The sequence below is a fragment of the Oncorhynchus gorbuscha genome, linkage group LG05, assembly GCF_021184085.1.
Source record: "Oncorhynchus gorbuscha isolate QuinsamMale2020 ecotype Even-year linkage group LG05, OgorEven_v1.0, whole genome shotgun sequence".
Taxonomy (NCBI): Eukaryota; Metazoa; Chordata; class Actinopteri; order Salmoniformes; family Salmonidae; genus Oncorhynchus; species Oncorhynchus gorbuscha.
The window spans coordinates 33,307,320-33,324,930 of NC_060177.1; the positions used below are offsets into that span (position 1 = coordinate 33,307,320).

Sequence of the window (17,611 nt, forward strand, 5' to 3'; positions counted from 1 at the left end):
TCCGTGTTTTGTGTGTCTCATCTAACAATGGTGTTGCAGTAAATTAAGTGAGATAAAATGTAATTGACATTGGTTGCTACAGACACTAATGAACATAAGATCCTATACACTGCATGCTACAGAGTGAATTTTGATTGAAGACGAATTTTAAAAGGCCCGGTTGCACAAAACTCAAATGTGTTTTTATTACATCGGTTCTATGAATAATATAATCATATAAATACATTTTTATAGGATTGAGCAGAGTCAATTATGGTAATTAATTACAATATACATAATATGAATTGGAGACTAATTTTAAATTCTTCTAAAATGGCTAAGAATACTATGTATTTATACACATCAACTAAACAAAAACTTATCTTCAGGCTATTTTCAGTAGTTTCAATTCCCATGCTGTTTCATTAAGTTGTGGGGTTTTGGTATTTTTTTTAATGCAGAGCAACTGTTAGTGTTTTCTTAGAAAATGAAAGGCAGACACAGGTAAGTGAGTAGGGTCTCTTTTAATGAAACAATGAAATCCTACAACCAGTGATTGAAATAATAAATGGTGGCCCATGTCTGTCTGTCTGTCTGTCTGTCTGTCTGCTTTAAATGTCAGATCAGAAAATAATCTCATCTGTGTAGTCCTTATTCCACCATTCAGGTAATATCAACATTTCTGAATTAAAAGTTGCTAGCCTATTTAGGCTACTTTCTCACATCACTCTGAATTTATCATCAGCTCCCGAATGACCCTTTTAGCTTTTTTTTATCATTTAAAAACTTCATGGATATTCAACCCTGTACCAGTTGTGTTTGTGTGGGCAACCCAATCCCTTTATAGATTCCCCATTTTATACTCTCTGGGTTCACCACCATAGTCCGCATCTGAACTCAAAATCCCCAAATGGAACCAAAATGTTAAAAAGCACACAGAAAACACATCTATTCCTCTGTCTAGATGTTATTTATTTTTATTTATCCATTATTTTACCAGGTAAGTTGAATGAGAACACATTCTCATTTGCAGCAACGACCTGGGGAATAGTTACAGGGGAGAGGAGGGGGATGAATGAGCCAATTGTAAACTGGGGATTATTAGGTGACCGTGATGGTTTGAGGGCCAGATTGGGAATTTAGCCAGGACACCAGGGTTAACACCCCTACTCTTACGATAAGTGCCATGGGATCTTTAATGACGTCATAGAGTCAGGACACCCTTTTAACGTCCCATCCGAAAGACGGCACCCTACACAGGACAGTATCCCCAATCACTGCCCTGGGGCATTGGGATATTTTTTTAGACCAGAGGAAAGAGTGCCTCCTACTGGCCCTCCAACACCACTTCCAGCAGCATCTGGTCTCCAATCCAGGAACTGACCAGGACCAACCCTGCTTAGCTTCAGAAGCAAGCCAGCAGTGATATGCAGTGTGGTATGCTGCTGGCAAATATCCTGTAGATATCCTACATGAAAATCTGCCACATCTGAATGTATATTTAGTGTGTTCCCTCAAGACATAGAATATTCATTGGGGCTCTGCATGTGTGTAGATGTGTGTGTGGTAATCATAACCTGCATCACATCATTGTCATCATATATGCACATTTTTATCAAATCAAACAATATCAAATGAATGGGTTAAAAGCAACAACATGAAGCTTGATACTCTGGTTTTAATAGACAGTACATAGATGAAAATAAAAGGATAATATATACATGTGCTTGACATGTGAATGAATGTAAATACAGTAAACAGTCAAGTCATTTTCATCTGACTGTTTCTCTGTGTGGCAGTGTCCCGTTATTTTGAGCATACAGGGGAAAGGCTGAATCTGCATGCGAGAGTCCCCCCTATTAAACTGATCAAAAGAAGGAAAACCAGGAAATAAACTTGAGTCAGGTTCCTCTCCTCCTTTTCTTCCCCCTCTCCCATCTTCACCTAGAAGTCCATGGACATTGAACGCTGCTGGGGGTCGACGATGCTGGTGTTATTGCGGCCCCCGTTGCGGGAGCTGAGGGTGCCACAGCCTCCTGGCCCAGCACTTGGCCCGGCCGCTCCGCCGCGGACGTAGATCTCACAGGGGATCTCCTCCATGACGCGGTCTTCAATGACATTCTCGGCGCAATCGTGAGTCTGTTTGTAGCCGTAGCAGCTTTTCTTATAGGTGCTGTTAAAGGTCTTCATGGGTGGGGGCTTGGAGAAGTCGTTGTGGTAGGAGAGCTCCATGGAGCTGAGGGTGGTGCGGCTCTGCTTCATGCTGCCTCCCGAGGCCTGCAAGCCACAATGGTGCTCGTGGACACAGCGCGACGTGGTGGAGGAGCGGCGCAGCTTGTGGTAGCTCTCCAGCTCCTCTGATAGGTCAGCCAGGTCAGAGGAGATCTCCTTGTCACGGAGGGAGAAGAGCTCGTAGTGGGGAGGGTCAAAGACCTCCTGGAAGCCAGCCTTGTTGAAGACTGGCCGGCGGGCTACCAACTTCTTCCTGGGCTGCTTCATCTGAACCAGGATGGAGATGATGAGTAGGACGAGAACCACGCCTGAGGACACGCCGATCACCGTGCCGTGGGTATTAGTAATCTGATGGAACAGGCCATTGGATTTCTTCTCTGTTTGTGAAGCGGAAAAAACAGTAAGTCTACTATAATGGTTTGGTTGTCGCAAGTCAATTTACCACATGATAAAAGTACTAAATGATTAAAAGTAGAAAATAGGAAATTACATTTTCACTCACCCTTACAATGGTTCTCATCCCAGGGGTAGACACAGTTCTGGACCCCATTACACACCAAGGAGTTATTGATGCACATGTTGCTATGGCAAAAAAACGTGTTGCTATTGCAAGGGGCTGAAACAAGAGACGAGGTAAAGTTATTAAAGATTAAAACTACTGCGATAAAACGCTAGATGTCTGCAACTTGAAACCATACATCATCATTTACAGCTTGCATGACATGATCGGCAATTGAAATGGCTGCTTCTCCTAGCAAACATGCAGAGTGAAAAAAAAACAGCGTAGAGTATGGAGCGCAGTAAATCAATTTAGACGGCCATCACGAGGCACAGATGGCCAGGCGCGCTGAGACTCCTGACTAAACTAGCTCTTACAAGGCTAGTCACGAGACAGCTGGGAAGGCTGGTAAATTGAACGTGGCTGCTGGGCCCAGGAGATGGATGTGCGAGGCTGGTTCTGTGGGTCCTAACAGGATGCCCCCTGCCAGACATTTACATCCCCCTTCCTCTTGCCCCCCCCCCGCCTCTCCCACCATTCTACATCAGAGATCTGAGCAGCTTGTCATCCCAAATCCCCCCACCCCACCCCACACACACACACACCTCAAACCCCATCAGGCAGTACGACACTAGCCCCCACCAGGTCCCACCGCACCCCTGACACATACACGCTGTTTAGGGCCTAACACCAAACCATTCCCCTCCACTGCCGCGAGGCTAAGCAGTTCTGACAGCGGGATGAAGGGGTCATAACACGCCTTTCGTCTCCCGTTGAGTGCGTAGAGTTCCCCTGACTGTGCGCTCACTTCCAAACTGATTAGACATCTCTCGCCTTCAAAAAGCTTGTTCTCTCTCTGGTTGTCAGCGCCGGTTCGTGTTCCCCATCTCCACAGTTCCCCCTTGAGAGAGCCCAGAACCACAGAGGTAATGAAAATGATGATGGCAGTACTCTCTCTGCGTGTCAATGGTGTTCTGAGATGGATAAGTACTAAAATATCCAAGGTGATGGTCCAGATAAAAGTGCCTTGACTGATTACTCAGATGAATGTCTCTGTTTGGTCCTTTAATTGAACCCCGGTCTATGACGTAGGGACAACATGAATTTGAAATGCAAGACAAACACTATGAAAAATGTGATCTTTTTTCATATGCATCAGAATGTTAAAGAGCTCTTAAAAAAACATCTCTGTTGAATTTAAAAGGGAATGAAGTGCTGCAGTGGTGGGAATAAAGAACAATGATATCCAAAATGAATACAGGAATTAATATATCTCTGATTATTCAGGCATTTAGTTAAACTATTACAGTGTGGTGGAGGAACAACTGAAGATATTATTTCCAAAGTGCTATATCGACAAATTCTTCACATTTGTGTTTTTTCATGAGAAATGAATGGTTATGGGTGTCTATGTGTGTGTACAATATTACTCTTCTCAGAATTGTAATTCATAGATTTGATGTTTGATTTTATTTCACCTGTATTTAACCAGGTAGGCTAGTTGAGAACAAGTTCTCATTTACAACTGCGACCTGGCCAAGATAAAGCATAGCAGTGTGAACAGAAAACAACACAGAGTTACACATGGAGTAAACAATAAACAAGTCAATAACACAGTAGAAATAAATGAGTTTATATACAGTGCCTTGCGAAAGTATTCGGCCCCCTTGAACTTTGCGACCTTTTGCCACATTTCAGGCTTCAAACATAAAGATATAAAACTGTATTTTTTGTGAAGAATCAACAACAAGTGGGACACAATCATGAAGTGGAACGACATTTATTGGATATTTCAAACATTTTTAACAAATCAAAAACGGAAAAATTGGGCGTGCAAAATTATTCAGCCCCTTTACTTTCAGTGCAGCAAACTCTCTCCAGAAGTTCAGTGAGGATCTCTGAATGATCCAATGTTGACCTAAATGACTAATGATGATAAATACAATCCACCTGTGTGTAATCAAGTCTCCGTATAAATGCACCTGCACTGTGATAGTCTCAGAGGTTCGTTAAAAGCGCAGAGAGCATCATGAAGAACAAGGAACACACCAGGCAGGTCCGAGAATCTGTTGTGAAGAAGTTTAAAGCCGGATTTGGATACAAAAAGATTTCCCAAGCTTTAAACATCCTAAGGAGCACTGTGCAAGTGATAATATTGAAATGGAAGGAGTATCAGACCACTGCAAATCTACCAAGACCTGGCCGTCCCTCTAAACTTTCAGCTCATACAAGGAGAAGACTGATCAGAGATGCAGCCAAGAGGCCCATGATCACTCTGGATGAACTGCAGAGATCTACAGCTGAGGTGGGAGACTCTGTCCATAGGACAACAATCAGTCGTATATTGCACAAATCTGGCCTTTATGGAAGAGTGGCAAGAAGAAAGCCATTTCTTAAAGATATCCATAAAAAGTGTTGTTTAAAGTTTGCCGCAAGCCACCTGGGAGACACACCAAACATGTGGAAGAAGGTGCTCTGGTCAGATGAAACCAAAATTGAACTTTTTGGCAACAATGCAAAAAGTTATGTTTGGCGTAAAAGCAACACCCTTAACACACCATCCCCACTGTCAAACATGGTGGTGGCAGCATCATGGTTTGGGCCTGCTTTTCTTCAGCAGGGACAGAGAAGATGGTTAAAATTGATGGGAAGATGGATGGAGCCAAATACAGGACCATTCTGAAAGAGAACCTGATGGAGTCTGCAAAAGACCTGAGACTGGGACGGAGATTTGTCTTCCAACAAGACAATGGTCCAAAACATAAAGCAAAATCTACAATGGAATGGTTAAAAAATAAACATATCCAGTTGTTAGAATGGCCAAGTCAAAGTCCAGACCGGAATCCAATCGAGAATCTGTGGAAAGAACTGAAAACTGCTGTTCACAAATGTTCTCCATCCAACCTCACTGAGCTCGATCTGTTTTGCAAGGAGGAATGGGAAAAAAGTTCAGTTTCTCGATGTGCAAAACTGATAGACATACCCCAAGCGACTTACTGCTGTAATCGCAGCAAAAGGTGGTGCTACAAAGTATTAACTTAAGGGGGCTGAATAATTTTGCATGCCCAATTTTTCAGTTTTTGATTTGTTAAAAAAGTTTGAAATATCCAATAAATGTCGTTCCACTTCATGATTGTGTCCCATTTGTTGTTGATTCTTCACAAAAAAATACAGTTTTATATCTTTATGTTTGAAGCCTGAAATGTGGCAAAAGGTCGCAAAGTTCAAGGGGGGCGAATATATATATTAAGGGGGGCGAGTATATATATTAGAAAATATATATTTAAAAATATATATTTAAAAAATACCAAATTGGGATGAGTTGGACTGCAGAGTGAAGGAAAAGCAACCAACAAGTGCTCAGCATATGAGGGAACTCCTTCAAGACTGTTGAAAAAGCATTCCAGGTGAAGCTGGTTGAGAGAATGCCAAGAGTGTGCAAAGCTGTCAAAGGCAAAGGGTGGCTACTTTGAAAAATCTAAAATATATTTTGATTTGTTTAAAACATTTTCGGTTACTACATGATTTCATGTGTTAAATTCATAATTTTGATGTCTTCGCTATTATTCTACAATGTAGAAAATAGTAAAAAATAAAGAAAAACCCTTGAATGAGTAGGTGTGTCCAGACTTTTGACTGGTACTGTATGTATATTATATACAGTTGAAGTCAGAAGTTTACATACCTTAGCCAAATACATTTAAACTCAGTTTTTCACAACTCCTGACATTTAATCCTAGTAAAATTCCCTGTTTTAGGTCAGTTAGGATAACCACTTTATTTTAAGAATGTGAAATGTCAGAATAATAGTAGAGAGAATTATTTATTTCAGCTTTTATTTCTATCATTCTTTCAGCCTTCCACAAGCTTCCCACAATAAGTTGGGTGAATTTTGGCCCATTCCTCCTGACAGAGCTGGTGTAACTGAGTCAGGTTGGTAGGCCTCCTTGCTCACACATGCTGTTTCAGTTCTGCCCACCAATTTTCAATCGGGTTGAGGTCAGGGCTTTGTGATGGCCACTCCAATACCTTGACTTTGTTGTCCTTAAGCCATTTTGCCACAACTTTGGAAGTATGCTTGGGGTCATTGTCCATTTGGAAGACCCATTTGCGACCAAGCTTTAACCTCCTGACTGATGTCTTGAGATGTTGCTTCAATATATCTACATAATTTGCCCTCCTCATGATGCCATCTATCCCTCCTGCATCAAAGCACCCCCACAACATGATGCTGCCACCCCCGTGCTTCACAGTTGGGATGGTGTTCTTCGGCTTGCAAGGCTCCCCCTTTATCTTGCAAAGATAACGATGGACATTATGGCCAAACAGTCCTATTTTTGTTTCATCCGACCAGAGGACATTGCTCCAAAAAGTACAATCTTAGTCCCCATGTGCAGTTGCAAACCGTAGTCTGGCTTTTTTATGGCGGTTTTGGAGCAGTGAGCAGTCTTTCAGGTTATGTCGATAAAGGACTCATTTTACTGTGGATATAGATATGTTTGTACTGGTTTCCTCCAGCATCTTCACAAGGTCCTTTGCTGTTGTTCTGGGATTGATTTGTACTTTTCGCACCAAAGTACGTTAATCTCTAGGAGACAGAACACGTCTCCTTCCTGAGCGGTATGACAGCTGCATGGTCCCATGGTGTTTATACTTGCGTACTATTATTTGTACAGATGAGCATGGTACCTTCAGGCATTTGGAAATTGCTCCCAAAGATGAATCAGACTTGTGGAGGTCTACCATTTTTTTACGAGGTCTTGGCTGATTTCTTTTGATTTTCCCATGATGTCAAGCAAAGAGGCACTGAGTTTGAAGATAGGCCTTGAAATACATCCACAGGCACACCTCCAATTGACTCAAATGATGTCAATTAGCCTATCAGAAGCCCATTCAACTTAGTGTTTGTAAACTTCTGACCCATTGGAATTGTGATAAGTGAAATAATCTGTCTGTAAACAATTGTTAGAAAAATTACTTGTGTCATGGTTGAAAACCAAGTTAATGACTCCAACCTAAGTGTATGTAAACTTCCGACTTCAACACACACACACACACATCATTTTTGAAAATATTGATGTCACAAATGTATCATTTTTACACACCAATTAATTTCAGAAGTTCTGTAGCCCTTTACACTCATACCCGTTTACGGGTTGAGAATGGCAGATTTGGACACTGATAAGCACCTAAATTAAAACACAGTGGCTGTACAGTAACATGCTATATTTAACTTCAGAGGTCAGGCGCTGCCCTTCACAGCGCTGTATGGGTTTTTTGACTTACAGCCATTCTGAACCTGAGCACTGCACGCGACGCGACAAGACGTTTCCCCCTACCCTGCCCGCTAGTTGGGCAATTCTTGCACATTTCTGTTGTCTGAGTGAGGGCAATGCGATCAATTTAAGATGACAATGCGTTTTGAGAGAGTAGACGTTGAGGATTACAATAAATACAGCTGTGATGTCATACAAACATGGAAGTCCAAATGTGCACTTTACATGTCCATGTCATAACACCCATGTCATAACACCCATGTCATAACACCCATGTCATAACACCCACGTCATAACACCCACGTCATAACACCCATGTCATAACACCCACGTCATAACACCCACGTCATAACACCCACGTCATAACACCCACGTCATAACACCCACGTCATAACACCCATGTCATAACACCCATGTCATAACACCCATGTCATAACACCCATGTCATATACACCCATGTCATATACACCCATGTCATATACACCCATGTCATATACAGTGTCAACATTCAGGATCTTTATGTTTGATGTCCAGTTGCAAGATGACAGGGCGTCATACTCTGGGTCGTACTGAACAGAAGGAGCCTATGTCTGTCTATTGTGAAGGACATTTGCCTCAGAGCATGCACCTGAATGCACTCAGGACTCCTTTCTATACGCACCCAAAATTACTATCTGTTTCTCTGAATTTCCTTGTGAAAGCCTAAGAAACATTTAAATATAGCTCTATCCATATAGGCCAAGAGTGTAAAAAGCAAATTTACTAACATTTCTGAAAATGGATATAGTGTTTTGGAATAGAAGTCTTCAACTGTTTCCTCCAAGGAAATGTTCTGTAATTTACATACATCCTTTAAACCACATCTGCCATGCAAAAGGCAGAGCTTTATTCAAAGCATCTGATCATAATGACATACTAATAATGACAAATGAGTCAGCTTTTCCATTCCTCAATGGGAAGATAAATCCCATTTGTCCATTGTGAATGATGACACATAATTATGGCCAATGCGTTACACCGTTATATGCATATTCAATAACTTGTCATTCTCTTTGAGGTACTCGGCAAAGACGGTGGGAAAAGAACTGGCTTTGCGATACCACTGCTTAGCATGCCACTTTAATTAACTTTCCCTTTCTAAAATGAGAGTTGAATGTCAGTCAGATATTTACTATTCAGAGGATGCGGATGTCGTCAATAAATCAAGGAGAATAATGGGCAGTTGGCCCCATCTATCTCTTCCAACCTTTCATAAATCTGCTGTGTGTCTGGACAAAATACTGACCACTAAATTGTGAGAATAAAAAAAAAACAAGGAGACAAGAGGACCTGCCAATTGATAAAGTCCCCAGACTGATCTGCAATTATTTATCTTCAAATTAACTCCTGGTTTAGACGGCCCACAATAACTGCAAGTAACATATTTTTTGGGGGGTGGGGACGAAAGAAGGGGAACACTCACGGTCGACAAATGAGGTGAAGAGCATCTGGAAGCGGCTGAGTCGGCTCTTCTCGTCGGCCCACATCCGCACCACTCCCACCCCGTTGGTGAGCATGACGTCGTTAGCCACGGTGCTGCAGAACTTGGCCTTTAGGTTTTCGATGGCACTGCTGCCGTCGTACACGGCCACAAAGTTCTTGTCGCACTCGTTGGAGTGCTCCATCTGGTATTCCAGGAAGCGGATGAAAATCTACAGCCAGAAAAATCACCACGTTACAACACGTTACCACGGTGACCCAGCTGACACTCAGAAAGGAAATGGTACCCAAAAATGAAGTGGAAATTGAAGCATTTATAAAGGGATATTGGTACTGAAGGACAATAGACTCATACTTGGATTAAACCTATCCTCGTAGGCTTAGCCCATTTGTACAGCGCAAAACCACTGGGAATCATTGAACTCAGATGAAGTAGTTGTAGAACTAAATCTTTTGAGCGCAAGATGTATGCTGTGCACCCGAATAGGCTCTAAACTTAACAAACCTGCCTCTCTGTCGCTGTAGAGTTCACCTTGTGAATTCAGCCCGGGAACAATCCAGCCTCTTTAGCACATTTGAACTCGTAAGACCGCAGACATCAAGTGACTGCTTTTAGCTTCATTCCCAGTACTGCCGATTCTATTTTATGTCCTATTCTGTGTTATTGGCCTAATAGCCGCTGCCCTGGTTATTCTACTGCTAATTTGACATACTGCTAATTTGGTTTCCACAGCAGAGAGAGGGTCAGGGGACTGGTATGTCTTACTCCCAGTCTCCTGTGTTCTAATCAATGGGTGTGTTTTCAGTGGCTGGACCTCTGCAGTGAGTGACGTGATGACCCATTTAGCCACCGGAGAGAAGGAGCGGGGGAACAAGATGTTCACCTTGGACTGAGGAGGAGCGCGGATGGTCCAGATACAGTCCACAGCGTCACCAGTCTTAATCTTATCCTCCTCTTCTACCTGACTGGAGCGGATAACGCCATCATAGCCACCAATCTCAAACTGACAATCTGAGAAGAGAGAAAGTTGGAGGACGGGGGGGGGGGGGGGTTATGGATAAGAGAAGGATTGCAGAAGAAAAGGTGAGCATAAGGGAAGAGATAGAAAAATGTGAACAAAGAAACAAGAGAGATGTTAGAGAGGAAGAGAGGGAGAGAGAGAGAGAGAGAAAGGAGAAAGAGATGTGTCTCTGTGTGTGAGAGAATGTGAGCATGTGTCAGTGAAAGATAGCAGCCAGTAAGCTTTAGAGCACAGAGCTCTTCAAATCGGATCGGACAAACACCGGTGAAATATTGAAGCGCTTACCTGGAATCGGGTTTAACAGTCCACCCACGTGCAGATGAAAATCTGGGTCTGAAATTAGAAACAGGAAAGCGCATAAGTCTTGATCCACAGAGCTGGAATTCATGAGTATAGAAAAGTGATAAGATCCCATTAAAGGAAGTCAGATAAACTGGGGAAGACCAATGGGAGCTAATATCTGTGACCCGATGTGAGACGCTGATTTCAGTGTCTTAGAATATACTATCGGATGGTAACAAACAAGTAAAATGAGGCCCTTGACAGTAAATCTGTGGATGTGCTGTCGTCCTTATTATCCACACCTATGGCTGCGTATGTAATGAGGATATGCCCAGTAGGCTAGCTCTAACTGAGAATGTGTACCTGCTATAAAGGTGTATTTGATACGGAACCCAACACCCTCCAGCTCCTCGTCGCTGGTGAACTTGATCCACATGAAGCGGCCCGTGGAGGTGACCAGGCCTGGGCTCTTCGACCCACAGAAGCGGTCGATGATCGGTGAGAAGCCGAACGGACCATCCCGCACCTCGATGTGATCAAAGCGGCACTCAAAGGAGGGCTCCATGTAGTAGTTCTTATCAAAGGCCAACTGGATTCTTTGACGAGGGAGAGCTGGAGGAGGTGAGAGAGGAGCAGTGTGTTGGGTTTGGTTTTTGATAAAAGGCTTTGCTCCATGGACTGTGTTTACCAGTACAGCAGCGTCTCAGTCTGCACACAAACTTGTTTAAAAATCTGGTAACAGCTAAACTCCTGTTTTCTACTCATATGCACAGCCAGTTTATGGACGCCTGCATAAATACACAAAGGTACCCAAGCTTAGTGCTCGCTTCAATCCATGTTGCCGAAGTTCAGCCCTTACACTAATGCACATTATGCTGATGCATACACACAGGACTTAGCATGACTTGAAACGACTTGACATGTCAGCATGTTTCCTTACAGGTTCTGAACCAAAACACAACACTTCAACCATACATTTGAGTTTAGAAGTTCATGTCATGTAAATCACACCCCACATGACTGGCTCAAGTAGCCTAGCAGAATTAACATGACTACCACTTGCACATACCATTTGTATAAAAAAATCTAGCTCATTCCTGTCTTCATAGGTGAATTACATATGCATCAGACTGCCTGCAATGCTAAAATGTCAAACGGTAGAAAACTTGAGAAGAGCGGGTAATGCCTTTGAACTGAAACAAATGATACCACCATTTAAATGACGACGTCACAGCTCAGACACACACGTAAATACAAATCATGTCACTAGCTCGCCCACACTGACACAAATCATGTCACCGCCGGCACACACACCGAAACCAATTAGCTGTACTTCGAAGGTATGTGGGAAGCAGTAATGCCACTATTTTAAACAGGAATAAACGACGAAAGCCTACCGTACAGATTCAGCCAAACCGGCAGTACTGTTATCAGAACACTAAACACTATCAGAACACCTTTCCCCTGGTAAGGACTAGAAAAAAGAGCTCTCAGTTAAAAGTAGCTACATACATACCACATATAGCTTAGCTTGATAACTCAATACAACAACATACTGAAACAATCAAACAAATACACAAATCGCTAAGCAAGAGTCACATCATGTGAAAGACAAAATAGTCTCTGGAATGCAGTCAACAAGTCATATCTTGTGAAATATAAACCAGGTTGACTGACATTTCTGACCTATCAGTATTGAGTGACTCACTCTCCAAAGACTTTTGGAGATGAGCGATGCCATTCATTATGGGGTTTGAGTCATGATGATCTGGAGAATTGGCCTCGTTTTAGCCCTGCTCATTGGACATGCACACGGATCATTTGGATCGTCAATGCCGTTTTGTCAATGTAGGTTCTATGGCTTTACTAGTTGATGTCTCCACAGGGGGAGCCCTTGAGCTTCACCAAGTCTTCAATTTATCTCCCGACTGACGAAATCCCACTATCAGTTCCTGCAGCCGACTTCGACTGGACTGAGTTTTACCCACAGACATATAGGTTTTGGACTTTTGGATGACATGACTCTGATAAGACGCATATAGTGACTGACAGGCTGTTAAAATTGCAACAAACTAATAAGCAGCTGTTATCCACGTTCTAAGGCACTGCCGAGGCCATTTTCGTTTGAGCGGGCAGAAACGGACATGTACCTTCCAAGATGTAAACACACTCCTTGTTAGGGGGGTATGTGTTGGGGTAGTTGGGGGACGTGAAGACTCCCCCGTTGATGTTGCGGACCCAGATGCCACATTCGTTAATATTCTGAGGTGGACTGCCTTCATTCTGAGAAAAGGACTCTGAGAAAAAGACAGTGAAGAGAATCAAGACCATGTTTAAATTGGGAAATGTATGGGATTAGATCAATTTATTGTGCTGCTGCCAGTGAAAGTGTTTTACGTGCAACAACATGACCGATTATTCCCCCCATAATATGACAAAATGACAACAGGAGACGCACCTTTAGTTCTCTGTGCCAGAGCAAATCCCTCTTCTATCAGAATAAGGAGTACCCAGGCTGCAAGAGAAAAACATTCCAATGTCAATGATTTGCACCGTTATTTCTCCTAAACGGACCATCAAATACGAGTGGAACAGGTAAAAACAATTGAATCAAAGTGTTGAAATAATAGGCAATGTAACACACTAGCTCGCACACCCCTCATTAAAAAGCAATTATGTGAAGCTTGAAATCTGCTAGTTAAGATAGGAAATAGTAATTACCAGTTTAAATGAGAAACATGCCTTCTATTCTGTTGGGTGAGATAATTATAAACCTTTTATTTTTTACAAAATGGTGTATGGGTGATTATTGGAACAGCAGTGATGCAGGGGCGAGACCGGGCATCATTAAGAACTATAGCCCTACTATATCCATCATAACCTAACATAACCGTGCACGCAAGCACACACATAGGCACACACACAGTGAAAGAACCAATGATCTGCGACACTGACAGTAACATATAGTTAAAGATGCATCTTGCAATTGATGTGTACGATGTACAACAATACTTGACAGAATATTGATCCTTGGGTCTTGTAGATGTATCCCTGCCTTGTATTTCATAGGTTGTGCCATTGAAAGCTTATCTAAAAAGCATCGTATCGGAGCCAAGACATATCACAACCAAAAGTCTGAAGCCAAACTCAGATGCCTAAAGAGCTCTCTCCTCCATACCATGTACAGCTAAACAAAGAAGGCTGTATATCTGTGTATGTGTTATCATATTGTCCTCTGATGGTGTGTCAGTGAGCACTCATTGGTTGGCCCGCATCATCACGCCTATCAGAGCATCCGCCAATCCTTCAGCCTCCTGTCCTGAATGAAGACAGAACCAGAACAAATGGGATAAGGCTTAACAGGCGTGATGCCATAATGAGAGACAGGCATCCGGAGGCAGCAGCAGCAGCAACAGCACTGCATTGTGTATTATATCTGTGCTAAAACTGCTCGCCGTACCCCTGTGCACATTTCAGCCCACGAAACCACTGTCTTCTCCAGATAAGCCCGATGTAGGTTTACCCCCAACAGATTTTAATAGACTGCGCTGCTTATATCACATTAAACCATGAGCGAGAGCCTGACTGATGAATAATGAAACGTGGATTGACTATAGCCACCCAGGCTTGCAAAACGAAATCAGACGGCATGTTCTCTACTATACAGAATGTAAAACACACATCCATGCGCACATACACACCCTCTCTCTTCCCAGGCGTGATACGCTGGAGGCCAGAAGGCCAGACTGCGTACACACACACACACACACTTTTCCATGCACGGCCTGACTATGAGGCTATTCACAAAGATTTGCCCTTTCCGGATCCTACTCCGCTATGAGGGACCACTGAAAGACCATAATAACTACCTCTTAAAAGCAGTCTATGGCAGACATTAATTGTAGCACACAGTTGGGTCAAATAGCTTTGAATGGACCTGAAAGTCTGAATTGAAAAGGTTGAATGCCTTTACAAGATAGCCTCCACTAATGGAAGAACATGAGTAGGAGTGCATTGTAAATACAAATGGATGGCCTACCAGATTGTTTGGTTAAATTAACCCAAAAAGCATAGATATGGCCTCTTTGGGTGTTTGCTGATGCATTTTGATACTGCAATTATATTACAAAATAAAACATGGGGCTATGCGGAGTTAGAACGCTACAGTCATTTGTTGATAATTCTAAGACAACTAGACTTTGTGCCCTTCGCGACTGAAATAGCCCAGTCCTACTGAAGTGAACTCAACACGATTTTCTCTCCCTCGGTGATAATATTCAGTGCAGTTTACAGGCTAGGTGTGTTAAACACTACTTGGCAGTCCCTTTAATAATAGGCCTAGAGTACAGTACAAAACACAATGATTTCACAGCAGAATATATCGCGTCTTAAAATGAGCTGCAAACCGCAGCTGTGGCCTTGTCCCAGATGTGGCGCGAATCACCAGGAGCTGTCACTTCAGCACCACCCGCCGTTCAGCTAAAACATGGCGATTTTCAACTCCTAAATAAAGTAGGCTATTTGCTTTTACCATTTGTATTCATCACACATGACTTGAGATGTTCGGGATGTCTCATGGTCTGACAAACACCGCTCTAGCTCTGTCACCTTTTACCACAGACGCAGAAGTGTTACACATTGAGACGCATCCAATGCAAAAAAACAAACATCTAGTTTAAATTGACCGATTTTTTTTTTTTTTTTTTACAATTAGGATTTTCTTTATGCTAATTAGATTTCCGCGGTGGCGCCGACATCGACCTTAGGCGTTAATAGAAAAGTAGCCAAAATTGGAATGCATTCTTCCGGATTGTGTAGCCTTGTGCAAAGATCTCATCTTTATAAGTTCGGATATTGGCACGTTCCAAAGATGACCCCTTGCAATAGTCTAAAAAGCGAATATAACTGAATAGATGTAAACCTGCTGGTGGCGATGCCATTCAGGGATTTTGGCTTCTTGCAAACATGCATAACACAATAAAAACAACTTGGCGCAAAAGAAAATACAACGGGAGACATCTGGTAAGGGTGAGTTTCGTCTATCTTGCAAAAGAATAAGGGATGAATTATATCACAATAAAACAACTTGGCGCAAGATAAAATACAACGGGAAATATCTGGTAAGGGTGAGTTTCGTCTATCTTGCAAAAGAATAAGGGATGAATTATATCACAATAAAACAACTTGGCGCAAGATAAAATACAACGGGAAACATCTGGTAAGGGTGAGTTTCGTCTATCTTGCAGAATAATAAGGGATGAATTATATCACAGCCGATGCGAGTGATTAAAAGCCTTTTGTATCATATCAGTGTTCCTTTACACGATCCAAAAGCGCTCTGATGCCAAGTAAAACTCACCTCTTTGCATTTCCTCTCCCTGTGTGGTGGTGCCAAATACGTTCTCCTTCTTAATAAGCTTGGGGAGTTACACGCTTTCTCTCTCCATTTTATGGATCCAAGGCATTGAGTCGCTTCTTTATAAAATCCAACTTTTCATTGACCGCCTTAATTCCATAGTCAGAAAGACCATCATCAACTCCTAATTTCCTCTGAGGAAAACAAGCGCTTCTTCTTCAACCACTCCCGATAAGTATTAGATACAACGTTAATTCCATCTAGACAGGTGTCTTGTAGTTCCACATGCAACAACATATGCTATTATTAAAGTAGGTTGCGTTGTCCAGTGAGGTTGAGCAGCAGAGTATCCGAGAGACGCGCACAGAGAGATGCACAGAGTGGTCTGTGGCTGAACTGAAGTAATGGCACTAAACAAGGCTCATTTAAGCTCGGGGCGATGTTTGCGTGAATGAGCAGCTTGTACGCATGCGCCCCATCACCGAGTGTAAAACCTCTCGCTGCATACAAGTCTCTGCTCTGTTCATGTTACATTGAAATATTATATTGGTAAACTTGAGCAAAGCCATTTATGATATAACACAAAATGAACGGAGCAAGTTACAATGGGTTATGTGTTTTGCGCAAAAAAAAACGGAAAAGTTGACAGCCTACCATTAGGATAATATTTACTCAGTAAGTTGTTGCCAAGAGACAATCGTGAAAAAACATCAACAGACAGTAAAACATCAACTGCTATTTAAATGATGGCTACCATTTTATTAGACTACCATTTTACCATAAGTGCCAGATTGCAATACATTATGCTACATGAGCTAAAAAGAACTCAAAACTGTAGGCTATGCCAAGTTGTCACTTCCAATCGTTTCTTTGGTCATCAGCTCACTAGGATAATTCCATTTTTCAGATGGACGTGCCATTTTTCGGATGGACGTGCCAGTCTATGAAGCAGAAGGCAAACGTGAGACAGAAATACATTTAAATGAATTTGATTTCCTTATTATTATACGACCATGCTGGTCATTTATGAACATTTGAACATCTTGGCCATGTTCTGTTATAATCTCCACCCGGCACAGCCAGAAGAGGACTGGCTACCCCACATGTGCTCTCTCTAATTCTCTCTTTCTTTCTCTCTCTCGGAGGACCTGAGCCCTAGGACCATGCCCCCAGGACTACCTGACATGATGACTCCTTGCTGTCCCCAGTCCACCTCCAGTTTCAACTGTTCTGCCTGTGATTATTATTATTTGACCATGCTGGTCATTTATGAACATTTGAACATCTTGGCCATGTTCTGTTATAATCTCCACCCGGCACAGCCAGAAGAGGACTGGCCACCCCACATAGCCTGGTTCCTCTCTAGGTTTCTTCCTAGGTTTTGGCCTTTCTAGGGAGTTTTTCCTAGCCACCCGTGCTTCTACACCTGCATTGCTTGCTGTTTGGGGTTTTAGGCTGGGTTTCTGTACAGCACTTTGAGATATCA

General features: G+C 42.5%; 1 protein-coding gene across 1 annotated transcript; it reads right to left on the reverse strand.

Moving 5' to 3' along the window:
• Nucleotides 1-1,639: 1,639 nt before the first annotated feature.
• Nucleotides 1,640-16,527, reverse strand: LOC124035856 (neuropilin and tolloid-like protein 2). The gene is made up of 9 exons (XM_046349653.1): nt 16,129-16,527; nt 13,228-13,284; nt 12,920-13,066; nt 11,133-11,381; nt 10,773-10,820; nt 10,350-10,477; nt 9,449-9,677; nt 2,714-2,827; nt 1,640-2,588 (listed from the first exon to the last, which is right to left on the reverse strand). The coding sequence occupies exons 1-9, from the start codon at nt 16,136-16,138 to the stop codon at nt 1,924-1,926; spliced, it is 1,647 nt and encodes a 548-aa protein (XP_046205609.1). The 5' UTR covers nt 16,139-16,527; the 3' UTR covers nt 1,640-1,923.
• Between the last annotated feature and the right edge of the window lie 1,084 nt (nt 16,528-17,611).

Bases quoted from the DNA above. Each gene is read 5' to 3' on its own strand.
- LOC124035856 (XM_046349653.1), bottom strand. The intron at 11,382-12,919 runs GTACATGTCCGT...CACCTCCTCCAG, and splicing joins GTGTGTTTACATCTTGGAAG to CTCTCCCTCGTCAAAGAATC. The intron at 10,821-11,132 runs GTACACATTCTC...TTCTAATTTCAG, and splicing joins CAAATACACCTTTATAGCAG to ACCCAGATTTTCATCTGCAC.